The sequence below is a fragment of the Scomber scombrus genome, chromosome 24, assembly GCF_963691925.1.
Source record: "Scomber scombrus chromosome 24, fScoSco1.1, whole genome shotgun sequence".
In the NCBI taxonomy this organism is placed as follows: Eukaryota; Metazoa; Chordata; class Actinopteri; order Scombriformes; family Scombridae; genus Scomber; species Scomber scombrus.
In genome coordinates this window covers 6,469,016-6,495,659 of record NC_084993.1, presented here as the reverse complement: position 1 = coordinate 6,495,659, position 26,644 = coordinate 6,469,016, and the positions used below count along the sequence as shown (strand labels likewise).

General features: G+C 39.8%; 2 protein-coding genes across 2 annotated transcripts in view; one reads left to right on the top strand and one right to left on the bottom strand.

The window, feature by feature from the left end:
• LOC133976554 (sodium/potassium-transporting ATPase subunit alpha-1) overlaps positions 1–14,198 on the bottom strand; it is a 45,293-nt gene extending 31,095 nt beyond the window's left edge. Inside the window, exon 1 of the mRNA XM_062414776.1 lies at positions 14,180–14,198. The gene's annotated coding sequence lies outside the window, so the exon portion shown is untranslated. The remainder of the gene's footprint in view (positions 1–14,179) is intronic.
• Positions 12,189–25,769, top strand: obsl1a (obscurin like cytoskeletal adaptor 1a). Its single transcript, XM_062414772.1, is given in 24 exon segments — positions 12,189–12,555; positions 12,648–12,697; positions 12,699–13,371; positions 14,174–14,443; positions 14,895–15,155; positions 15,603–15,908; positions 16,033–16,299; positions 16,374–16,649; positions 16,951–17,065; positions 17,399–17,559; positions 17,678–17,950; positions 18,042–18,317; positions 18,446–18,721; positions 18,893–19,168; positions 19,267–19,542; positions 20,335–20,604; positions 20,724–20,990; positions 21,972–22,238; positions 22,325–22,437; positions 22,572–22,725; positions 23,038–23,199; positions 23,940–24,044; positions 24,143–24,409; positions 24,675–25,769. Coding segments are annotated over 24 exon segments (6,006 nt in total). The 3' UTR covers positions 24,953–25,769.
• Positions 25,770–26,644: the final 875 nt, after the last annotated feature.

Sequence of the window (26,644 nt, the reverse complement as noted above, 5' to 3'; positions counted from 1 at the left end):
TCCATCTATGTAGGAATCTACCATCTCTCCATCTTTGAATTTAGGTGGCAATAAGAAGACACACATGCTTATTTGAAAATACGTATGTGTTTTATCCTGTTGTAAATGCATTCATCGTAATCTCTTTTAACCAGCCTTAAATATGACAAAAACATGAATGCATATGTGGATTACAGTCAGGTCAGCTGTTTCAGAAAAGCCACAGTTTAAGGAGAACTCATTCAATTTGTGTGACACTTTTACATTTTGAAGCTGTATATTTTGTTTGCTTTCTCGAGGGTGGTGGCGACCACACTTGCAGCCTACTCTGAGGAATTTTAATGAGTGTAAACACGTGTCAAATATCATTTATACTATGTCACTGTGTCAGTTTAATATGATGAAAAGTCAACGTCTTGTGACATTATGCTGTATTGATTTTCCCCCCTCATCCCTGCTGCTTCTCCACCTCTCCTCCCATCTGTGTCTTCCTGTCACTCTTCTACACACCCTTGTGAATGAAGCGATGACACACGCATACACACACACACACACACACACACACACACACACACACACACACACACACACACACACACACACACACACACACACACACACACACACACACACACACACACACACACACACGGATATGGATACATAAACAGCAGCAGCACAGCATGTTGTATGGTGTGGGCAGCTGACATTTTCCCTGCAAGCAATCTACCACTCAGAGTTGGACGCACACACTCACACATACACTAATACACAACATTATACATTCAGCGAATGAGAGATTTTTATTTAGCTTGATTTACTCAATCAATCACACATGTGCCCTGGATTCACACTGCATGACACTTCATTCCCTGCTCTGACTTTCTGCCATCTAGTTATCCATATGTGCAATGACTCTCCAAGCTGCAGTAGTTGAATATAGCATGCACATGCATCGTGTTATGTAACAAACTTATCATGTAATTAGGTGTGCTGCAACTATTGTTCTTGTGCATAAGTCTTTTTCTTTTTAATCTTCCACCTGCACTTTTGGAGCAACATGTTCACTATTTAGATATATTGTTGTGGCATGCCCAGCTGAAAACTGTGCCATGACTTTTGGCAGTGATCAGATGTGCAATTTATGTGCAATGAATCATTAAGTAGCTGTTTTTTGTATCTGTGCCAATACGATATGCAAATGCAATTGACCTTTTCTCTGGAGCTGTGTTACTTACAGTCATCGATTCCCTCAGCCCTCATTATGTTAATATTTGAGTCTATTTTATTGTATCTTTGTCTTTGTTTTTTTTATTTTAATTTATTGTGCATAGTATTTAGATTTGACTGAGAAATATATTTCTGTACCCTTTGTTTCTGTTGCATTGAGCATGGTAATGAAAACAGGAATTTCCATCAGGATTAAAAATGTTCTTTCTTATCTAATCTTATCAACATAATGTATTAAATCATCATTAATATTATGATCAATCATGCCTCAGAATATCTATTATGACATATTTGTAATTCTCTACAATGAATAACTTGTCTATTGTCAAAAACTGCTCACTGTATACTTGAACACTGGTTCTAAAGTTTGTGTACTTCAGCTCCTCTACGAATTTGCTGAACTTGACCCAGAAAAAAAAGGTGTGATAACATGTTATCTGCCAAGCCACACTCTACTGTTTCTCCACCCACGTCATTGTCTGAAAAGAGTAGTCACACCCACCCACACACACACATACACACACACATACACACACCCACACACACACACCCACTGATAAAGACAGATGAAAATAATCATTTTTGAAAATGCACTGTTGAGATATAAATGAACAGGAGAACTCTTGGTCTACTGCAATGTATTTGTATCAATACCACAAGGTTAATCCTAATTAAAATAAAAAATATCTGGGTAAAAGTCTATACTTTTACTTATAGCAGTTGTACCTAGAGAGTAATAGTGTAATAATGGACTTAAGCCGTACCCTTTTTTCTGACAGCGCAGACGACCGAAGCAAAAATGCTCATTGGAAATTGACTGTGTGTGTGTGTGTGTGTGTGTGTGTGACAGGTGTAATGGTAACCATGGCAATTGTATGGCAGGGATGGTTGAAGATGTTTTTAGAGGGAAATTACAACCACTTCCTTTCTGTCCTGTCTCAGTTTATCTTTGGCACCCTGTATTCTCTCGCGCTAACTCTATCTCACACACACACACACACACACACACACACACACACACACACACACACACACACACACACACACACACACACACACACACACACACACACACACACACACACACACACTGGAAACACTGACAATGCATATGATATTTCCTTTGTCTATATCCTCTTTTTTCTCTGCTGAATGGCCACTTTCAGTTAGATTGCATCAGTAAAAAACTCCTCAGTGTGTGTGTGTGTGTGTCTATGTCTATTTTCCCTCGGGTGTTGCTGAGAGCCATTATGATGACAATGCCATGTTTGCCATGTGTAGTTATACACATTTCTCTGTGTGTGTGTGTGTGTGTGTCTGTGTGTGTGTGTGTGTGCGTGTGTGTAGCATCGCCTAGAGGAAGCCATAGTTTTACGCTATCATTATGTCTGCTCATTGGAGCTGCAAGTTCCCGAGAAGTGGGCCAACTTCATCTTTAATGAAACAGTGAAGAGAGAGGTGGAGAGGGTATAAAAACGTTAAAAATGAAAGGATTTGCAGAGATGATATTCTGTGAATGTGGAAGACTGTCCTCCAGTATAATGAGGACTAATGAAGATCTTCCATAATGTTCAGCTACAGCTCTGTGTGTGTGTGTGTGTGTTTTATCTGGGGATGAAAAGTGAATTTGTCAGAAACATCTACATTAGTGTTTTATCTATTTCTAATCTATTTCTGCTTTCTTTATTGAGTTTTCGCTGTGTTTTAGCTGAGAATATTCCAGACATCTGTTTACCATGTTTAAATGAATGATATCGATATCAGACTTCAATATTTCAACCATGGTAGTACATTATCCACTTTGCTGTTACATCTATAGACATGATTCCTTCCAATTAGGGAGACATTGCTGGAGAAGGATTGTCTTCCTGCCTCTGCAAACATACCCGCAGGATCTTTAATAGCTTTAAAGTTATGGCCAAAACTTGATTCTGATGGCAGAAATCCGAGATCTGAATCACCACCAGCATCTAATCGATCGCTCTTTGGCTTGATGCCGATTCATCCACCAAATGCTATCATATATTTTGAGATATCCAGCTGGTAGACAAAACACAGCCAGCCCTTAATTTTGGGGGGTTTTTTTTAGGATGAGGGATCATAATTGCTAACATACATGATCTAAAGGTAAACACAAGACAAGAAGGTTATTGTAAAAGCTTGTGATCTGACTCCCTCAGGAAAAGCAGAAAAAAGCAGCAACAAGTGAATTCGAGGTGTGAGTGTGAGTCGGTTTCTCTCTGATCTGCATCCCTCTTGAAAAGGAAAGTAACTGGAAAGGGTTCATGTGGAGAACACTTTTGGTTGCACGTGCACACACACGCACATTGGTAGCTATGGTAACAGCAGCTCCAGTATCAGGATGTATGCCTTAAATAACCCTCAATACTGTCTGTCTGTCTATTCTGAGCTGAGCATCTTTTTGCATTAATTGTAATGAAACTTTTTAACCTTGTTAGAGAGCTCATATCCAAACTAAGCCATTTGAAAAAGTGCATGACACACAACAGTTGAAATAATTTACAGATAATCTCCAAAATATTTTAGCTATTTGTTCTTATTTCATGGATCCATTGTGAGTCTTCTCCTGGCCTAAGATGGCTTCTTACACTCTGACAAGCAAGACCACCTAAATACATCTAAATATATACAGAACTTATAATGTGTTGGTTTTGTTTGATGTTGATGTGAAAATAAAGATAGATAAAAGATATAGTTCATTGTTTATTTATGCTACTCATGGGTCTATACATTATATCAATCCCTCCTTGCATGTCATGTGTCATTTGTTAGGTCACCTATGTATATTTGAGTTGTTGTTTGTACAGTTGACCTCAAATTATTTTCTGTAGTTTACCTTTTTTAAAATTTGCGAATAATTTGCTACTTTTGTTGATTTCAGTTGCCAATAAATGATATTTTTTACTGTTCTTGTGCCATTCCCTTTACTCCCTGACAAGTGGTGATAGATCACCTTTCTTATCAGACACGGCTGTCAAAACCGTTTTTTTTCAGTAGGTTAAATCTCCATTCTGTCACCTGTGACTGTCTTTGATCAAACACACATCAGTGTATGAGTGGCATTACTCCACCGTGTCTGTGAAGGTTCAAATGTCAGTTTGACTTCCTCTGTCTAAAATAATAAAGCATTTTCAACTTTAAACAGGCTCCACAGCTTTTTTTTAAAGCTTTGTTGTCAGAAGGAGACACCTCTGGCCTGCTGAGAATAAAGTCCAATAGAACACTGAAAAAAAGATGTTCCATTTGTATTAACATAATAGTGTGGTCATGGACTGGATAATGAAAACAAACTATGTGAAAAACCATTTCTGATCTTTAACTCAGTACAAGTCGTTTCATTTTTAACACACCAAACATAAAAAATTAAAAATCATCCAAGCATCATGTAATTCTGTACGTTACTTAGCACACACATACACACTCGGTTGCAGCAGTCATATTTTCTTCTGCCGTTCCTTCTCTTATTCTCCCTTTCTCACACATGCTCATTAGGTAACGTGCCACTAATTAACTAATTAGAGACATAAGTCACTCAAAGCCAACCAACTGCATGGTCTTCACAATGAGCAGCTGTGAGTTTGGAGGATGTATAGCTGGACACCTGCTGCCCAGGGGCACAAACACACATATTCACAAGGACCATTTATAAAACTTCCAGATTTCTTGCTGTTTATCTTAACGACTTTTAGTTTTAATAACAACAGAAAGCTTTGTGATGGCCCCCGTTCAAAGAAAATGGAAGACAAAGCGGGAAAAGATGCAGCAATACAAGAGAGGAAATGAGAGCGTGAAAGAGTCAGCCGAGACTGATCAGCTGAAGTTGAAGGGTCAGCGTTTGTGGCAGATGGTTGCCAGCGGCAACCCATTGATGTGACGGCATATTTCTCCTCCCACATCTGTCAGAGGGGCCCCCTATGTGTGTGTGTGATGGTATGTAATTTACATCTACATCTGCTCCTAAAGACCTTTGCACATTACGTAACTGCCTGAGCACAAATGTCAGTGTGCTGTAAATTGTTCTCATATCTGCTGCATTCAGGTCAACTGACTTCCAGCGACAACGCTTTACATTATTCAATGAACAGGCATAAAATGTCAATGAATTGTCATCATCTTTGTGCAGCACCTATAGGCTTTCTGAATGTGGTACGACATGCAGATGGGACGATTAAGCCAACAGTGTTTATTGTGTAACATTTTCATTTACAATGAATCAGGATGTATACTGTAGATTAAAAATTTGGTTTCAAATCTGCAGAATTTAATTAAATTTAGATTAGTGATGTAATCAATGTACATATAAAGGTCAAATAAAATACAGCGTACAAATATTTAAATAAAATAGTAATTAAATTACTCTGTCAAGCTAAAAAAATCTATAAAAACTAAACATTGAACTGTAATTGATGTTGTACATTTACCCATTTTGTGCAATTCTGAAGTACTTTAAACACGTTATTCTACTTCATTGTTCTAACTTCACTGCCTCTTCATTACAGAAATGAAGATGAAATGAGCTGTAATAATGTAATATTCAAAACTATATAATAATATAACTGTCAGGAGCTGCGGATCCTGCATTGAGTATTTTTACTTTGAACTTAAGTACATTTTACTGTCAATATTTCTGTACATTTTAGCACAGAACTTTCACTTGTAATGGACTACTTTTATATTTTTGAACTGTTACATTTATTTAAGATCAGGGACTGATTATATTCAGGTTTTGTACTGTTGGTTGGACATAACAAACAATTTGTAGATGTCATCTTGAGCTCTGGAAAATTGCAATGTGTTTTTGTCAATTTTCACTGACATTTTATTAACAAAACAATTGATGGACTAATGAAAAAAATAATTGATTCATCGATAATGAAAGCTGCAGCCCTAATTCAATTTCTACATAAAAAGTCAAACTGATCTTTCTTTTTTTTCTAACTGTGACTCGCAGATTTGTGTAATCTGATTCAATCAATAAACTACATTTTACATTTAGTTTGATCAGCAATGACAGATCATTCATACACTTGGAAACAGATTGATCCGCACTGCTCTCCAAAGTGCAGAAGAGAAGACACAGTACTCCTCTGCCCTCTATCAGCTGCGAGTGTGTGTCTGTTTTTCTCATCAGGGAGCCTTTATCCTCGTCGCTCAACATCTGCTTCTGATCATGAGAGGTAATGCAATATTTATCCAATGCAACATCTGACCCTCATTATTAAAACAAATACAATATTGAGCTGACTTAAGGCCAAATCCAGGATCGGAGTGTATCAGCTATACGCAGCAGAACACACTACACTACACTACACATTACACACATAATACAGGTCTGAGTTTACACACAATACAAACATGAACTGCTCAGAGCTTGGGGATAAATGCTGGTGTAGCTAACCCTCCTGCTGTGAGCTCAGAGCAACTTTTGATTGAAAGTTAACAGGAGAATAAATCTGCATTTGAATCACAAGAATCTGTGCAAAGATTGAAAAGACCGGTTTAACCATTGAAACTGAACTGTTACCCTCCCAGAGCAGTTCAATCCCTGGGAGTGGAACATTTTGACTTAACTTCTGATAGTTGGCAGGTTGAAACTTTAATATGAGAGGTGCTGACTGGAGGTAGAGGTCACATGTTTCATCCTCAGGAGGACAATAAGTATTCAGAAAATCATGCCTGCTCTGTTAGATTAAAGAATAAGGCTTGTGTTATTCAATATTTTTCTTACTGTCAATGAATCCACTGGAAAAATAAAATGATAGACCATCTCTGAATACTTTTAGGCTTTCCCAACTTGCCTACTGCTGCGTTCAAGACTCAAGCTAATTCATTCCTAATTGATTATTTTTTTCTTTTCTTTTTCTTTTTTTTTTTTTTTACATATAAGTAATGTCGTGCTTCAGTTCATTCTTGAAGTGAGATTGGGTCATCAGCTGCCGTTTCCATTGTCAGGAATGAACTCAACGTTTCGGCTAAGAAGCGCTCAGTAAAAAAAAAAAGCAATTTGAACATCACACATTCCTGTCAAACTCCATCAGTTAATGAAGATCCTGTGATATGACTGAATTCTCCTGTAGTGCTGCTAAATAGAGCTTGAGGTGGGCTTGTACTGTCAGCTATGAAATGATTTCCTAAAGTTGGGCACTAGCTTTTGGCAAATGTACGATTTTATTAGATTAAGCTTATATTTCATTGATTGTTCGATTTTTTTTTAGTGTTGAAAGTGCTGAAAATGTGAGGATGACTGAAGAAGAGAGCTAAATTTCCAAGCAGCTGTTTTAGAAATACAAATGATTTTAGTGCCACAGTCTGCACTACAACTAAATATGGTGCAGATGTTGAATCACAGCTAAAATTATTCCTGGTGGGGAAAGAAATCTAATAATAATTTTTTTTGAAAAACAACTGGGGCTTGAATACATGCACTCCTCTATCTGCCTCACACACATCCACACAGATGTTGTTTATATTTTTTTTTACAAAAAGGCCCTCCTCCTGTCTTTCCCAGAATCACTTGTTGTTTCTCCCAGCATGCTTGCAGGTTGCAGGGAGAAGAAGGAGGAGCTAAAATGTCAAAGGTCATCTGACAAAAATGTTTGATCTTTCTTTTCCCTCTCTGCATGTCTCTCTATCATCTACCACTTTCTCTACCTCCCCCTTTGTTTCTCAGTATACACGGACTTTTCTCTTTCAGTGCACTGATCGAGTTCAAGATTGAGGGATAGAGTTCTGTGCTGAAGTGTGTACGTGCATCTCAACACACTCCTTCAAGTCTCTGGGGTCATAAACCTTTTCATCCTGGGACCAAAATGCTTTCACAGATTTCCAATAAGAAGTGAGAGTTTCCCACATAAGATCATGAGGACTAATACAACTGAAGACTTTAGTTCTACAATGAGTCCTCATGACCAAATGACACTTTTCTGATATGATTGTCTACATTTTAGATAATTTAGCATTACATTCATATAATTACTTTTTTTCATTATAGCCCCACTGCAGTTTAAAGAGTCGATAATAACTTAAATCTGGATGTTGGTTCTTATGAGCACTTATAATGATCAACATGAGATTTTGTAATTTTGATTTTGATGCAAATTTGTGTTCAATCAGTGGCCTTAAGACTACTTGCTTGCTCAATTTCCTTTATATTATGTAGAGTTTACCTTTGATTCATTTGGTCTCAGGTTCAATGATTCATCCTCTGAAAATAAATCTTTAGCTCCATCTACTGGACAGTATTTTAAAACTATACACAACATCTGCCACAGGCCACTTTTGTGGACAAATTTAAGATTTAGGACCAGTTAATTGGCGATGGCTTGTCTGATTGGGAAAAAAGCAGATTTTTGGGTCAGTGGTTAAGGTTACTGTTAGGTAAAGGTAAGGGTTAGGGTCTGTTTATCTGAACTATATTAGCAGAAATGTATTTTTCCCCTTTATCCTCTTATCTACGTCACTACTGAAAAAAAGGTCACATAGCATCTTTGTTTACCACAGTACAAAATTTAACTTATTTCCAGGTCCGAATCCCATTAAGTGGAACATCATTTGGACACAAACTTAGAATTACAACAGCTCACTAGTACTATATACTGACATCTAACTAAAAGACATTGGCTGACAGATGAAAACAACCCATTGTTGTTTAACCTGTAAATGTAAACTTTGAACCGGAAAAGGTTTACTTGTTCTCAAACTGTGTTGACTGACATCCAGTTAAGACACCTGGCATCTCAGTCAATCCTCTTCAGCTATTGATATTGAAACCCAATCTCTGGACAAAGAGCAACACAGTGCTTTTGATTCCTGGTGTGGTCATCGCACCTAACAGCTGCAGGGATGACTGCGTGGATGTGAATGTCAGAGGTACCAGCAGCCTTAAATGGAGCCATCACTGTGGTGTGAGTCCTCCAAATGACACTGCAATTCATTCAGCAAATTGTTTACTGACATACTTTTTAGATAAGGTCAAATGTTTCTGTTTAACGTCTAAAAAAACCCAACTCTATATCTGTCCATATCTTGTGAGTATTCTTCTGTTTAATGGGAATTTTGGAGCACATCTGTGTTAGAGATGGTATGTCAAGTGGAGTCAACGAGCAACCGTCACAAAGGGGATTGAAACTATGCAACCTACACTGAAGGTCAAATATCTATGACGACAGTTTGCAGTGCGTATCTGCGGCTTTAGCTGTTCGAACCACTCCATTTGAAGAGATAGCTTAGAGGGCTATTGTCTGAGAATTCAGGAAATGAGTGTCAACGCCGGATTCAAATCTGTGATGGTAAGAGGCCATTGTTAACCACATAAGTACAGGTACTTGTTAGGGGGGAAACAAATATTTTAAAAAAACTACACATTTTATAGAGGTTCAGGCTTTATGTCCATCCATCCTTCAACCCTCATATCTCAGTGTCTTTTGACACAATTTGGAAATGATTTGGTGATTGTAGTCGTGTTCAGGCATGTAACTCCTAAACCAGTCCAGTATCATTATGTTATGCAATGATTGGCTGAATTTGAGAAGGTGTAGGTAAAGATTAAAATTTAAAAAATGTAGATTTCAGATGCATTACAACCAATTTTAATTCATGTATTGAAGCACAATAGGACAAACTGGTCAAATTAGACATCATATTTGATAAGAAATTTAAAATCAATTCATACCAGTGTCCACTTTCTCAAATAATCTTTTATTTAAGTTCCATCTCGATTGGCCCAATAGAGTCCTGCATCAAACATGTTTCAGCTTATCAAAGTAGTTAAAATAAAAGAAGTGATAAACGAGTATTTTCTTACTGTGCTAGGATGACTATTATGATAACTAATAAATAACAAAAGGTTCCTGAAACATATTTTTGACCATGTCAAACCTAAACTGAAAGTATTTTATGAATAAATGTTCTGAGCTTTCAAAATTATATAATCTAAAATCCTCATAGAAATCCTCATTATTGTATTTTTGGTTGCATTTATTCTTTAGATCCTAACTCCATAAAAAACCTTTTCTTGTATTGACGTGACTCTAATTTGACCCTATTTATGGGTCAACATGACTCATGACTCAAGGAGCTTTAGCAGGTGGGGTGTCCTTTCTCTTCTGAGGTTTATCTCGGTATATCTGTTGAGCTGAGTGATCCATCTCAGAGCTCGGCCTCCCCTCTATCTTTAGTGAGCCAAGGTCTGTGAATGGAGAGCCTAACTTTATCTTGGACCACTGTCATCGAAGCTGCTGGTATTTTTAGGGGGTGGCTTGCAGTGGCAGCAGCTGCGAAAGCATTTAATGCCCTCCACCCCCTATTCCAACTCTCTCTCTCACTCTTAAGCTGTTGGACAATGACAGTATCACGGCTGACGAATAACCCAAGCACTTAGCTGGAAGACTGTGGTCACTTTCCTCTCTGCCACCAGCAAATTCACACCAAACCAAGGGGAATAATCAAGACATGATACTACGGGCCACCAAGTGTGAATGGAAGATTTTACTTTACTGGCTTTGACTTTCAAAAACCAAGAGAAATATCTGATGTGACCCAGAATCAACAAACAAACAACAACAACCAAAGGCTGGAAAAAGTAACAAGAGCTAGGGGCATCTCACAGAGCTTGATTATTGTCCAGAGCAAACAGAACGGAAATCTGCCATCTACAGGTCAAAGATTCATTTAAAAGGAAGGCCAACGGTCATCTGGATTAAACAGAAGCAAGCTTTAACATTATGAGGGCATTGTTTTCAAGTAAACAGCACAACAGTGTTGGTATGCTTTAAAAGGGGGACTCACAAGACTGGTAAGTTTTGCCTTTTTCAGGGTTAAAGCACAATTTTGAAGGGTCTGGATAAAATGTGAGAAGTGTACATTTTCTGGTAAATTTTAGCCAGTGCACTATGTTGATATCCTCTCTGACTTGATGTGACTCTGTTGGAACTGATATTTAATATTCAGGCCTACTTAAGTGGAATCATTTCTATCCATGTGCCAACAACACAATCTGTGAGTAGCTTAATGTCTTAACTGCTCATAACACTTTATCACAAGATTTATCTCAGGTGGTACCTTAATTTCTATTTTCCATCTAAGACATGAGCACATGATCATATGATCTGTCCTGTTTATAGAATGTGCATCAAATGTGAGAGCAGAGAGGGTCACAATTATTGATGCCAAAGGCAAGATGGTGACACACATGTGGAAAAGAAACAAATTAGCTACATGTGAAAGACAAACCATTTTCACTGACTCCTATAAGATTGATCAACATCTCAACAAGCTCTAATATCTGTATCAAGAAAGATCAACTTAGCCTCAGATAATAAAGACTTAGGCTGTTGCTGAATCTCAAAGGTGCAGACAACATAACAATACTACACTTCAGAAACAATGAAAATCCACCAGAAGGGACACAACTGGAATACCTGCAGTGCACATGCATACATTTATGGGTCAGTTTAGTCTTAGTTTGTAAGTGCAGGTGTGTCACTGCAGAGTGTGTGTGCTATGTGACACGTGGTCTCTGGTGTCTTTTTTTGGACAGACTACTTTATAAATATACTCTTCAATGAGTTACAGCACCAGCTGTGAGACAACTTAGAGTGGTTTACGTTTGTTCAAAACCAACTGAACTAAACTACGAAACGTGACAAACACATTACTAAACATGTTTACTAGTAACTAGTAACAGAAATGTATCTGTCAATGTGTCACAGCAGCCAGAAGTAAAACTACATTTCAGTCAATGTAATTTGGGGAGTTAAGTGTTTAGATTGTGATTTTTCTTATTTAAGTTCAGTCACAGCTTGTGGTCTGGGCAAGTTCAGCAAATGTTTGAATCTTTGTTTCCATTGAAGTGGATTACCTAATGAAATATACATTTTTCTCTCTTTCAAAGATACTAAAAAGAAAGACAAGAGGATTATTTTGAGAAACAGAAAAGATCATCAGAGATTGATATTATCATGGATATTTTTGGAGGTGCTCCTCGTGTTTTGGGCTACCCACGGCCTGTATTGGCAAAGTGTGGCACAGATGCCACACTAAGGTGCCAGATTGGTGGTGACCCTCGTCCTGATGTGATCTGGGAGCGTAAAAATTTACAGATTTTGAATGAGGGACGCTACAAGATCTCTGAGGATGGAAAAGCATACCTGCTGACTATTACTGGAGTGACCGAGCAGGATGCTGGCCAGTACATCTGCAAAGCTAGAAATAGCGTAGGTGAAACCTATGCAGCAGCCTCCCTTAAAGTAGAGGGGGAGGCCCAACAACAGGAAGGGGGGCAAAGGCAATTAGAGGTCAATGGTGTGAAGCAACCAATGAAAGAGAATGGAGAATTAGAGGGACACCTGAATGGGTACAGCACAGTGCAAAATGGTGAACACAAGAAAGAGAATGGAGAGGGTCTGAACGGAGAGCACAAGTGGAACAGCAAGTCTAACGAAAAACACGAAGAGATTGATTTAACAACTGATGATAAACCAAGATTCCTCATCAAGCCCCTCTCACTGCGTGTGGACAGAGGGGAAGATGCCGCCTTCTCCTGCAAAATCTGGGGCACGCCTGTGCCTGAGGTGGTATGGGAAAAAGACGGCAAGAAGCTGAATGACATCTTTGAGAGCTCCCACTTCAGCGTGAACAAACAAGATGGTGGCTGGTTCCAGCTCAAGATCTACAGGACGCGTATGCCAGACAAAGGTGTGTACACCTGTAAGGCCGTCAACTGCAACGGTGAAGCCTTGGCTGGCGCTGTCCTTCTTGTTGAGCAGGTACCTGAGCGAAATGAGAATAAAACGGCCTCAAACAGCCAATGGTCACCAAAAAACAGAGGCGGGAGACTCGGTTTGTCAAAAGCTAAAGAGGAGCCACATGTCAGCTCAGCTAAAGTCAAGAAGTTTGCAGTGGCAGAGGGGAAACACGCAAAGTTTCGCTGCTTGGTGACGGGGAAACCAAAACCAGAGATCTTTTGGAAGAAAGATGGCATGCCCCTAGAGCCCGGAAGGCGGCATTTGATATTTGAGGACAGAGAAGGTTACTACACGCTGAAAGTTCTGTACTGTAAGGTGCAGGATACTGGACTGTATGTGTGTGCAGCATCAAATGCTCTGGGGAACACCCTTAGTGCTGTTCATCTCACCGTCAAAGGTAAGAGATGCTTCCCTGTTTGAACTAAATCTGCTTTTCCTGCAATCCTAAATGAACAAAACACATATTTCTACACAACATCAACTTTAAAAAAAACAGTAACACTGACTGAAATTACATTAGAATTACAGATTCTGTGCTCGTTTCACTCTTGTCCTTGTAAGTAAATTTTAAAGAAACAACTGCATCCAAAATGAATGACAAATTGTGTGTCTGATGCAGATCTCCAGCCACACAGAGAAAACATTAGGTCATAAGCTCCATATGTCCAGGGTATTTGCTTTGCGTGTTTTGTAAAAATGCATGGCATCACCTTTTAAAGTGGTTAATCATTTTGTCCTAATCCCTTCGTAATGGGCAGATAATTCTCTGGGTCACATAGCTTTTCATATGCACAGTCCTGCACGTGCCAGCTGCTTCTATCAGACATGTCAGTGTAGTGTCGGGTCAACATACCAGTCCTTAATATACAGATAATAATCAGTGGCATAACAGCAACAGATCCTAGCTTAAACCCTGCTCTAGTGGGATAAGGGATTCATTTAAATGCCAAGCTTTTGAAAAAAGAATTGAATTAAAAGTGTTTTAGAGATTAGTTGGCAATTATTTTATTTGCAAAGCTGCAATGCTTTTCAGTCTTTTCCTACTGTCTGAAGCTGAAGTGAAGAAATATCACTAATAAGTTACTTAAATCCCGCTGTCATACTGCACTATTTCTCCTTGTTTTCAGAACTTTATTTTATTTGTGCTCATTCAATGACAAAACATGCATAACTTAATATAAATATACATTGTTCTTTAGGCCCACCTGTGCGGTTCAGGTGTCCATTAAAAGACGTGGAGGTGAGGGAGAGGGATGTTGCTGTGCTTGAGTGTGAGGTTCCTGATGAGTCGGTTCCTACTGCCTGGTACCTGGAGGACCAGAGGCTGATGCCCAGCAGTAAGTACGGAATGGAGCAGAAAGGCACGAGGCGAAGACTCACCATCCATGATGTTGGTACTGACGACGATGGAGTGTATCTCTGTGAGATGCCAGATGGAGGAAAGAGTATTGCAGAGTTATCAGTTAAAGGTATGTTATACATTGGTATGCAGTAATTCACAATATGCTTCATTAAAATGACACCATATTTGGGGTCTGCAACAGGGATAAACTTACTAATTCAAACTAAAGAAGCTATAATTACATTACTCAAATGTTTGCATCTAAATGCTAAAACTGAACTCATCAACAAAGGTTAAACCTGTATCATCTCAATTTCCATCATTTAAATAGTGCTATATTAAAGAACCTCTGGGTAATATAATCCTTTAACATTTCAAATTGAAAATGCTTGTCACTTGGGGACCAGGTTACTGGCTAAACTGGCTCGTCAACAGAGAAATGTATCTGCTTGATGTAAAAGTGTAAATCTACAATGTAGAGGAACTGAATGGAGAGTATAAATGGAACAGCAAGTTTTTAAAAAAAAAACCTGTTGATGATTACAAATTCTTAAAAAAGTAATTTCTTGTACTCACAGGTACCATCATTCGTAAACTTCCCCGGAAGCTGGAGGTCCTTGAGGGTGAGAATGCTGCGTTCTGCGTGGAGGTGGAGGACGACGAAATGGAAGTCCACTGGTTCAAAGATGGTTTTAAGTTGCATGAGACTCATCAGACGATCCTGAAGTCTTTCGGCAGAACTCATATTCTGGTCTTCGTCAATGTGGCCTACCAAGACTCGGGGGTAGTGAGCTTTGTCGCAGGGAGATCCAAGACCTCATCACGTCTCAAAGTCAAAGGTATGTTTAGGTTGGGTTAATGGCTACTTGCTTTGAAAGGGATTCTGAGCTTGTTATTTATTCTGTGATATAATGAGTAATGTCTAAATGCATAAAATTTCAGTACAGTAACTTGGTGCAATAACTACAATTTAATTAATTTCATTTGTAAGAATTTGTAACCATTTTTCTCCGACATTTTGACATGTAAATGTTGTTATATCTTGAAAATTACCCAATTACCCATACCCTCTTCAGCTCAAGGCATGTTGATCTTATGCTGTATCACTGAATGCATTGGTCTTACCAGTGCTATAGAAAAAGATAATGATTGTTTTGGAGGAGACTGTATAGGAGAGTTGGGTTCTGATAGTTTCTAATAGTAGTTGGTAAAATAACTTTAAAGTTCAGGGCAAATCAAACCTTTTCTTTATTAAATCAAGATCCTTCATCCTTCTCCTCTTTTAGCCACAAGACATTGCCCTCCTATCTGTCCTGTTGGAGTCAAAATGGACGTAGATCGCACAAACAGTGCTCTCCTCACCTGGGTTCCTTCCCCCAACAGCCCGACCAGCACCCGCTCCATCTTCGCGGTGGAGAGACAGGAAGTGGGCTCGCAGGAGTGGCAGAAGTGTTTCACCTCGGAGACCTCCACCTCAGCCGAGGTCACTGGTGACAGCGTGCCATGTGAGGGGGACTACCGCTTCCGTGTCTGTTGCATCAACAAATACGGGCGAAGCGGCCATGTGGAGTTTCAGAAAGTTGTCCATCTGGGTGGGTACTGGACTGTGAAGTAGAGTTGTACATGTGTTAAACCTGGTATGTGTTGAGGTCTTAATGGTCAAAGTCTATTGTCAACCGTAAAGATTTTTTGACAACTTCTTATTCTGTCTTTTAGTTCCCGGGCCAAAAATTCGCAGTCGCCTCCAAGGCTGCGAGGTCACTGAGGGAGAGGATGCTAGTTTTTCCATCGAACTATCTGCCTCAATGGTTGGAACCTGGTTTCTGAACAGTGCTCAACTGAAACATGGTGGACGATACTTGATAAAACAGTCCCAAACACAGCACTCATTGGTTATCCTTGAAACTAGTAGTACAGAGGACACAGCAGAGATCACATTCATAGCCAATGGAGTCCGGGATTCAGCAGTTCTCAATGTTAAACGTAGGTGTAAAAATCTGGTAATTCTGTTCAATTTAGCATGTTATAAAGTATTAATGTTGAGTTTGTTTTTACAGCTGCTGTGGTGAAGTTCAACCCTCTCCCAGAATTAGACACCATGAAGAAGGTGGAGCCTGGTGATGCTATTGTGCTCTACTGTGAAGTCTCACACCCCTTTGCTAAAGTATCCTGGTTCAAAGATGGTGAAGAACTCCAGGTGACCGAAGGCCTCAACATCCAATCAGATGGGAACATGAGGAGGATTGTGATCCAATCAGCTGACCAGTCTCACTCTGGAGATTATACATGTGAAACTTCAGGGGACGTCATCAAATTTAACGTGGACGTTGAAGGTAAAAGGTTTCTCAAAATCTGATGAATTTTTTACAAATAGAAATTGAATAAGCAACATTAAATTGTCACTTTTGGCTCTGGGATCTTGTAATGACATTTCTCACTATTTTTCAAAACAAATATCATGACTAAATAATAAATAGATTAATTTAAAAAATAATACTTTAATCAACAATGAAAATAACCACTAGTCAAGTTTGTTTATTTGGTCTACCCAAATTGTACTCAAGAGATAAGTTTGTCCTCCAGTACCTTGTTTTCCAGCAGTTGACATTCGTCTTCTTTCCTCTGTTTTTCCAGGTCCTGCTGTGAGTTTCAGCCCAGCACCTGAGGAAGAGCTCCATAAGAGCAGCATGGAGCTGGACCCTGTCGTTCTGCTCTGTCACGTCTCCAGAGACGATGCTGAAGTCGTCTGGTAAGGAGTAAAGTCTTATTAAAATAAATGTATAAAAAAATATACATATTATCTTGAGCTTTTATATGTGCCCTGTTTCAAATTCTGCTTTTTAATTATCCTGTATTTAGTGTTTTGTGACGTGTTTTTTTTTAACATATAGTATCACTGATTTTTGCATTAACAGCCTTGAAAATGGTCAATTACTTAACAGAAAATCAATATATGTGTTTCTTTGAGTTATTTGCTAACCTTTGTGTTTTGGAAAGAAATTAATGAAATCTTAAAATGGTTATCATATTAAGGGTAAGTCAAATCCCTGTCTTTACCTGTGTCTGATTTGGTGTGTCCCAGGTATAAGGACGGCTGTGAGATTCAGCCCAGTGACAACATCACTCTGCAGGCAGAGGGAACCATGAGGCGGCTGATCATTCGCTCTGCAGAATCCTCCGATGCTGGCAGCTACACCTGCCAAGCAGGAAAAAACAGCATGGAGTTCACAGTCAATGTCAGAGGTACACTGCTGGGACTGGGTCCTAATAGTTTAACAAGAAGAGAGAACTGTCACAACTTTCTTGTTTATAATATAAATATGAATTGACCTAATTGTACCTCACACAAATACAAACACAGAGCCCCCAGTGATGATCGTGGACCCTAAGGACGATGTTGTGATGGAGAGCTACATCTCAGAGGAGATCCACTTGCAGTGTGAGTTGTCTCGCTCCAGTGGGAAGGTGCGGTGGTCCAAGGATGGTCAAAAGGTGGAGGAGAACAACAATGTCCAGCTGATATCTGAGGGTCCTTACAGAAGGCTGGTCATCCCCTGTGCCAAGGTAGAAGACAGTGGAGAGTATGTCTGCGAAACCGATGGAGACTCTGTCTTCTTCCAGCTTAATGTAACAGGTGAGACTGAAATTTCCCTTTTGTGTACTTCAGATTATATGTCTACTATAAATGTGTGGATGGTTACACTAACTATCCTTTTCTGCACCAGAGCCATTGGTACGAATAATTCACCCCAGTGAATCAGAGATTGAGCTGACAAATTTGGCCTCTACAAGGCTGGAGCTCAATTGTGAGATATCGCAGTCGGACGCCCATGTGAAGTGGTTCAGAGATGGCCTGGAGGTGGAAGAGGGCCCTAACCTGATCCTAGAGGTGGATGGGGCCCAACGCCGGCTGGTTATACCCATGACCACTGTAGATGACACAGGGGAGTATGCATGTGACACTGCAGATGACTCCATTGCCTTCTTGGTGATTATTGCTGGTAAGAATCAATTATATCAGTTATTATTTAACATAATGATGAAGAGATATTCAATAAAATGTATCCAATTTTGATATAATTCCTATCAAATATCCTTTTTAATGACTTTATTCTTCTTTTTCATTCAGAGCCACCAGTGGCACTTACTCGCCCCCAAAACATGGTTGACCAAGTGGAGAATGTTGCTGGGAAACCAATCGTGCTTGAGATTGAGGTGTCTAGGACCAATGCAGAAGTGAAGTGGTGGCTAAATGGCAAAGAAGTAGAGGAGAGCAGTAATGTGACTATCACAGAGGACGGGTTAATTCGACGTCTCACCATCCAGTCTCCTTCTCCAGCTGATTCTGGGAAATATACCTGTGATGCTGTTGACGATAGCATTGATTTCCAGGTCAAAGTTTCAGGTAAGAGGCAATGGTCAAAGATGAAGACAATGTGTAGCCCAAAAGGCAATCAATCACTGACGATTGTATGATTACAGTTATTAAATATCAATCACCAACAATTACATGTTGACACCATTTTAAAAACCATTATATCATGTTAAGTCTAAACATGTAATTCTGCATCCTTAGAGCTTCCAGTGAATATCTTAAGAAAGTCAGAGGTGAAAACAAATCTTAAGTCTCTGATTTCTGATGACATTGTGCTGGAGTGTGAGCTCTCCAGAGCAAACGCCATCAGCAAATGGTATAAGGATGGCTGTCGTATTGAGGATGACGAAAGGTTCTGCCAGGAAGAGGAAGGCGCTTTTCGCTCACTGGTCATCCTCAGTGCTGAGCTTGGAGACTCTGGAGAGTACTTCCTTGATGTTGGAGATGACAATATCATGTTCCAGGTTGCTGTAGAAGGTAAAATTAATTAAAAACTGTTTTATTAATTTTATGAACTGGTTTAAAAATGTGCCTTAAATTTTTTTTAAACTGTCCTTTACCTCTGTTGGTCTCAGAGCCTCCAGTGACCATTGTGGGCAACTCAAATGACGCAGACTATCAGGAGTTGGTAGCAGGTGATGACCTAATCCTGGCCTGTGAGGTGTCCCGTGCCAGCGCCCCTGTCGAGTGGTATTGCAATGACAGGCTGCTCACCATTGACTCCCGTACCTGCATTGAGAGCTATGGCACTCTGAGGAAAATTATGATCTCAGATATCCAGCACTCAGATTCCGGGAAATACACGTGTGATGCTGTGGATGACAAGATGATCTGCGTTGTCAGGATTCAAGGTATGAACCGTATGTGGAGGTTAAGACTTTGCACATTGCAAGAAATGTATGTAATTATGAATCTAATATTCACCTCTGTCAATTTTCATGAAAGAGCCACCAGTTACATTTATACACAAGGAGGATGACATTGTCGTGACTGGTTATGAGGCAGAGAGCGTGATCTTGACAAGCTATGTATCCAAGGAAAATGCTCTAGTACGCTGGCTCAAAGACTGGACACCTATTGAGGGCGAGCGCTACAAAATGCTCATGGAGGGTCATGAGCGTACCCTCACCATCGACCCTCTGAGGCGCTCTGATGCGGGCGAGTACACCTGCGATGTCAACACAGACCAGATTCACTTCAGCCTGCTGGTAAAAGGTAAAAGGTTTTGTTTTATCTTTTCATCTGACAGCATTGCAGGTTTAAAAAGTGATATTAACTTTTAAATTCTGTATCACAGAAATGAGAATCAAGTTTACAAGACGGCTGCAAGACACTGTGGCCCATGCTGACGGTATGGTGACCATTCGCTGTGAGGTGTGCAAGCCAAAAGCAGACGTCCAGTGGCTGAAGAATGGCGTAGAGGTGGTTCCAAGCAGAAGGTTTTCCATTCGAGCAGATGGAGTGGAGAGAAGCTTGACCATTCACCGATTAACAAGAGAGGATGCTGGGGAGTATGCCTGTGAGTCCAAAGATGACAGGACTGTGGCAACGCTTATAGTGGAAAGTAAGTATGCCCGAACTCTGATTTTTTTGTCATTTCTACAAGTGGTAGCAGGTGTATAAACTTCCTGCTGTCTCCTCAGTGCCTCGGGTGGTGGAGTTCATCACTGAGCTCCACAACACCACCGTGCTTGAAGGAGAAGATGCCACCTTCAAGTGTGTGGTTTCTCCTGAAAATGTCCAGCTGGTCTGGCTCATGGACAATGAAGTAATCACCCTCGGCGACCGTTTCCAGGCAACCCAAAATGGCCTATGCCACACCCTGGTGATCAAAAAGTGCCAGATGTTAGACTGTTCCAGAATCACAGCCGAGGCTGAAGGAACGATGAGCAAGGCCAGCCTCAAGGTTCAGGGTAAGACCCCGTTTTAAGGGTAAAAGAGAGGATATAAACCTTTCTGTGCAATTCCATTTATTATCTAAAACCAGCAGTGCATTGTGACCTTTATTTCTGTCTCTCCCCCACATGATCAGAGGCTCAGGTCATGTTTACTAAGAAAGCGGAGGCCGTCATGGCAGAGGAATTTGGCGAGGCCACCTTGGAGACTGAGATCAGCCTTGAGACAGGCGAGGTCCAATGGATGAGGCAAGGGGTAGTCATCCAGGGCAGTCCCCGACACACGCTGGCTCAGAATGGGTGTAAACGCAGTCTGACCATCTACAATCTGACTCTGTCAGACCGTGGAACCTACCGCTGTGAGACTCTGCATGACAGGACGCAGGTCAAGCTCAATGTAGAACGTAAGTGGTCCAAACTGGGACTGAGTGTGGATTATGGACTTTTCTGACTCACACCATTGCACATTTACAGCCAAGGACATCCCATTATCTCCATCTACTATATATTACATGCCTCTGTAACATTAATAAAGACACATTTTCAGGGGTGCCAAAAGAATGAGTTTCTGTTACTCAGACAAATATAATTTCATGAGAGGTTATAAAGAATTGTTGAGCGAATTTTTGATGAGGTTTGAGGCCAAATCTCTTCAACTCTACCATGTTAAAAAATGTCAAATGCCCATAATTTTTTCTGTGTTCGACAAAATTGACAAAACGTTTCACCCTTTTCTGCCAAATACTATTTTTGAATAATTTCTAAGGTATACTGTTCTATATAACAGAAGGGAGAGGCTACTACAAATAGGGCATCATAATAAGTAGAAAGTATTTAGCCAATGTAATGCAACACTTGGTAAATTAAATCTTATCCAACACAGATTGTCTACTCCTAACAATGCATTTTGATGCTGTTTGTAATAAAAGGTCTTGAATTGAGTGATCCACCCTTCTGACCAACTAAAACACAGTACATATTGTTAGTGTTTTTCACAGTAAGTCACACTTACAAAGATACTGAGAACAGCACGCTAAACCTGTAAGTGAGAAAAGGTTTTTGAAACACAGCCACGCTGTTATACAATAGTGATACTGAGTGACATTGTGATAATAGACCTTGGTGTCATTTTTGTCATGTGTTAAACTTAGCTGGGACTATATTTAAACCACCTCTTGTTGCCCTTGAAACAGTCTTTTTTACAATGTACAGTGAACGTGTTAGCAATGCCTTAAAGCTTTGTGATATTTGAAGTTATTCCTATCAAGTCTCTTTTCTGAACTTATGTTATTACATCCCAATACATTCTTAAAAAGTACATCATCTTATGTTTTTATAAAACACAAGTCTAACCACACTACTCTCCCTCACCTCATCCAATCTAGCCCGTAAAATCACCATCCGTAAAGGCCTAAATGACCAAGAAACCTTTGAACGAGAAACTGCATCCTTTGAGGTGGAGCTATCCCACACCGATGTTGAGGGCATTTGGCAAAAGGATGGCATCAGGGTGAAACCTAACAACCAGTGGCGGGTGAGCACCAATGGGCGAGTCCATGGCCTCACCCTGTCCAACCTCACCCTGGAGGACACAGGGACCATCGTCTTCTCAGGTGAAGGGGTGCGAACAACTGCCAGGCTCACTGTCAAAGGTAACTACCAGCTTATGGAACTAATTCATTTGATTAAGTGTTTGCTTTTATGGGTCACTGACTGATTGGACTGAATAAATTGACAGAGACACCAGTTACTATCCTGAGAGCACTGGCTGATGTCCGTGTCGAGGAAGAATTTCCCGCCACTTTGGAATGTGAATTCTCCAGACAAAATGTTGAAGTCAAATGGCTCAAGGTAAAACACACCTATAAATACTTTTTGCTCTTGACTATATGCTTGACCACAGTAGAAAAATGCAACAAGTTGGAAAGTTCTACACTATGATAAAGCCCGAGGATTACCTCTGTCCATTTCCTTGTGTGAATCAGAATGGGACGGAGCTGAAGGCAGGGAAGAACTGTCGGATATACTCCATGGGCCGGAAGCGGTTCTGTCAGTTCCAACTGTGCTCCCGTGCTGACTCTGGCACCTACACATGTGACACAGGGGAAATCACCACTTCCTGTTCACTGGAGGTTTATGGTAAGTGTCTGAACACTTATAGACATCTGCAGTAACAAATATTCTGTGAAAACTTAAAAACAACTTAACATGAAAATTGAAATCCCTGCCTATGTTAATAATTTCAGGGCTCATCTAAATTGCACACTGAATTGTGTGCAGCCACTGAAGTAGCTTAATTTGAGTTTATACAATGCCTCCCCCTAGAGTTTAAAAGGAAGTGGTGTATTAAAAATTGTGTAAATACATCTTGAATGAAAATGATAATGTTTAATAAATGTCTATTTATAGCCTCCAATATCCATGATCTAAATGTATTTACTGACCTCACAGAGCATGAGTTGAAGATTGTGCAGGATCTGGAAGACCTTTACATCAAGGAGGACCAGAATGCTGTCTTCATGTGTGAGGTTTCGCTTGAGGATGCGCCCGGGGAATGGTACAAGGACGGCCACAAGATCCGGCCCACCAGCACCATCAAGACCCGCACTGAAGGTTAGAGAAACAGGGGGTTGAAACTTGATAGGACTAAATGATTTTGACAAGATTGAAAAATAATTCCCCAACATAAATTTGATCACTTACATTTCATTAGGCTGAGTAACAAATGTACCAAAGGTGTTAAAACATAAAGCATATATGTGATGTTGAATATTTAGAGGTGCTAGGGAGAATAGGAGAACCACAAGTGAGATGGCAGAATTATTAAACAGTGAAATCTGGTTGATTAATCTCAACTCAACTCATGTCTTTTTTAACTTGTATATTTATAACTGTACAAAGAATAACATTAAAGCAACTTTAACACTTCCCTCAGAGATTAGATCTGAATCACATATCAACAGAGAAAAAGTAATGATAATAAACAACAAGTTCAACAGTTAATAAACTGAAAAAGTTAATTCAAACATAAATCAAAAACAATTCACACAGATGCTAAAATAGTGACACCAGCATGAAAGAGGACCTCTGGTGGGCAGATGGGGCAATGTAAGGCCTGGGAAGGAGCTGAGACTTTATAAATCCATCCATCCATCTGCATGGGGCACAACCAGCCACTTTTCATAAATTATCCATGTCTCTGGAACTCCAGAGGAGGAATGAAAACCAGTCTTCCCAAAGATATCTCCTCATTTGGTTCATTGAACCATTAAGTGTCCTCTTGCATACTGCTGGGAAACATCTGGTTTTAACTCTTTCTTCTAGTAAGAGTTAAAAATGTGTTTCTGTTACAGGGACCAAACACTTCCTGCTGATATGTAACGTCAAAGCTGAAGATGCTGGAGAAATACGCTTCGCAGCCAGAGATGTTGAATCTACAGCTAATCTCGAAGTAGAAGGTAAGTCCGTATTTACCCCTATAATATACGACTTGCGACTTTTATTTGGCATGTTAACAGCTTAAAAATGTTCTATACAAAATCTCAAAACTTTTCAGAACTCCCAGTTTCCATCGTTAAACCCCTGCGAGACCGAACAGCCCTGGAGAAACACCGGGTGATCCTCGAATGTACAGTCTCCTCACCCCGCTGCAGTGCCACCTGGTACAAAGGCAGGGAGGAGCTGGAGCCCTCCGATCGAGTGGACATCCTGGTCGACGATTGCTGCCATAAACTGGTGATACAGCAGGTGGCCGTGGAGGACGAGGGCACCTACAGCATTGAGGTTGGGGAGCACACATCCAAAGCCAAACTCATGGTGGAAGGTAAGTTGAGCAGGGAGCATAGTTATGTGTCATTTTAAGTAATTTATGTCAAATATCATTAAACGTGCATTATGTTGTTTACATTATATTTACTCCTCTAGCTTACAAAACTAGTGTCTATAGTTGGGTAGGATTGGTTTTATTATCAATACTAATGGGTATGAAAAAGACTTGCTATTTCATGGTTTTCTAAAACCTGCAACCCAAATACAAAATACTTAATTGCCTTACTGTATAAAACATCTTTTCTTCTGTGCTGCTGCAGCCCAGGCCCTCATGATGGTCAGCGAGCTGGAAGACGTGGAGGTGATGGAGTCTGAATCTGCGTCTTTCCAGTGTGAGGTGTCTGTTGCCATAAACAAACCTCCAGTTTGGACTTTGAACGGAGAAACCCTTCTGCCGGGCCCCTCTGTCCACCAGGAAAACCACGGGACGATCCACAAACTCACCCTGAAAAACACCAGTGTGGACATGAGCGGGGTGGTGAAGTTTACCATGGGCAAAGCCAAGAGCAGCGCCACACTCAGTGTTGTGGAAAACTAAAAGAATGAAAGGGAAAAGAAAATGACTCTGAGAGAAAGAAAGTGATGAGATTGACTGAAAAGTGGGAATTGCGCATCGTGTTTGGATGGCCTACACTTGAGGGTTCAGTTAAAGTTCGATGGACTGAACATTTTAAGCCTGAGGCATGTTATGTCAGTCCAGTTATTCCTTTTTTCTTTTTTACAGTGTAGATGATATTTAATTCCCTAATACAGGTCTAGTTGACTTTACCTTCTTGTATTCTGATTAAAACCCACGAAACATGAAACAGACTAAAAGTCGTTAATTACATTGTGTCAAATATGCTTAACAATTCCCTTTTATTTTAATAATAACTTTATCTCCAAATGCAAGGACATTGCTGCTTGTTATTGAGCTTCTGGGGAAATATACTTACACTTTCACACTACATCTCAGAGGAAATGATTGTACTTTCCACTCCACTACATTCATTTGACAGCTTTGGTTACTGTGTGGTTAAAGATGAAACCAGTGGTTTCCAACCTTTTTGTCCTTTGACGTCTTACAAAGAGCAGTGTGTAGTCAGAGTCACATTTCAGATGTTAACATCTCCACCAAATACTGATTTTTCCCTCTAAACTTCTCACATGGTTTTATTTCAATAAATGTTCAAATGATTCAACTTTTCAGAAAAAAATCAAAGATTGGAGAAACAGTCAAACACCTGCCAGGTATTTTCTCCTTTCCTCTCCCCTTAGCCTACTCATCTCACGACCCCTCAGATTTACCTGGTGACCCTTTGGAAGCTGACAGGCAAAGTTAGCTGGCTAGGCTAGTTAGCTGGTGAAGATAGAAGTTAGACAGTTTAGCAGCTGAAGAGCTAATGTTTGGTATTTTTCCTCAGGAATATTTTAGGTAGAAGTAAAAGTAAATATTGGACTTACATTCATAGGGTAGCCAGAAATAGCCAACTCCCCCTCAGCCGTGCTGCCTGAAGGAGGTTTAAGGGGCTGTAAAATCCCTTTTTTATATCGTCAAATAACTTATTAAAAACAAACGTATCTGAACAATTAGCTCTTAGGTCGATATCAGCGTGATAAGAACGAGCTAAAATGACAGGAATCCTCTTTGTAAAAAAATGTATTCGACGTATACTTTGAATTTTTAATTTGGCTCATGTCCCATCTGCTAACAAGGAGGCGGGACGAGTTATGAGCTTTACTGCAGCCAGCCACCAGGGGGCGATTTTGGCTTAACTTTTGGGGAGCTGTCATGACTTCCACATTTATAGTGTCTATGGATATGACAAACATTAGTGTTTATAAAGAACCAAGAACAAAAATTACATAAAACCTGTGTTTTAGTTTTTTTTTATTATCTTATATTATTTCTTAGTAGAAAATAACACAATATGATTCTTAGATTTTTGAGCAGTAAACTGACATTTTGACTTTTCCTAAATGTATATATTAGAGGTATTCAGGAAATTAAAAATAGATGTGATTTTGTAATTCAAAAGTTAAATAGAGAGCCTAATAATGAAGGGATACTATGAAGGGTCAATATATTAACAGTATGTTATCACAATATTGCACTATTAATTTTATTAAAACAGTCATGATTCTGGTTTATTATAATAATACTGGATTAATCAAAACATAGGTGCATTAACTTTAGATTTTGGGCTGCAACACAATCACTTATTGTGACTGAGAATTTGCTCTGTTTTCT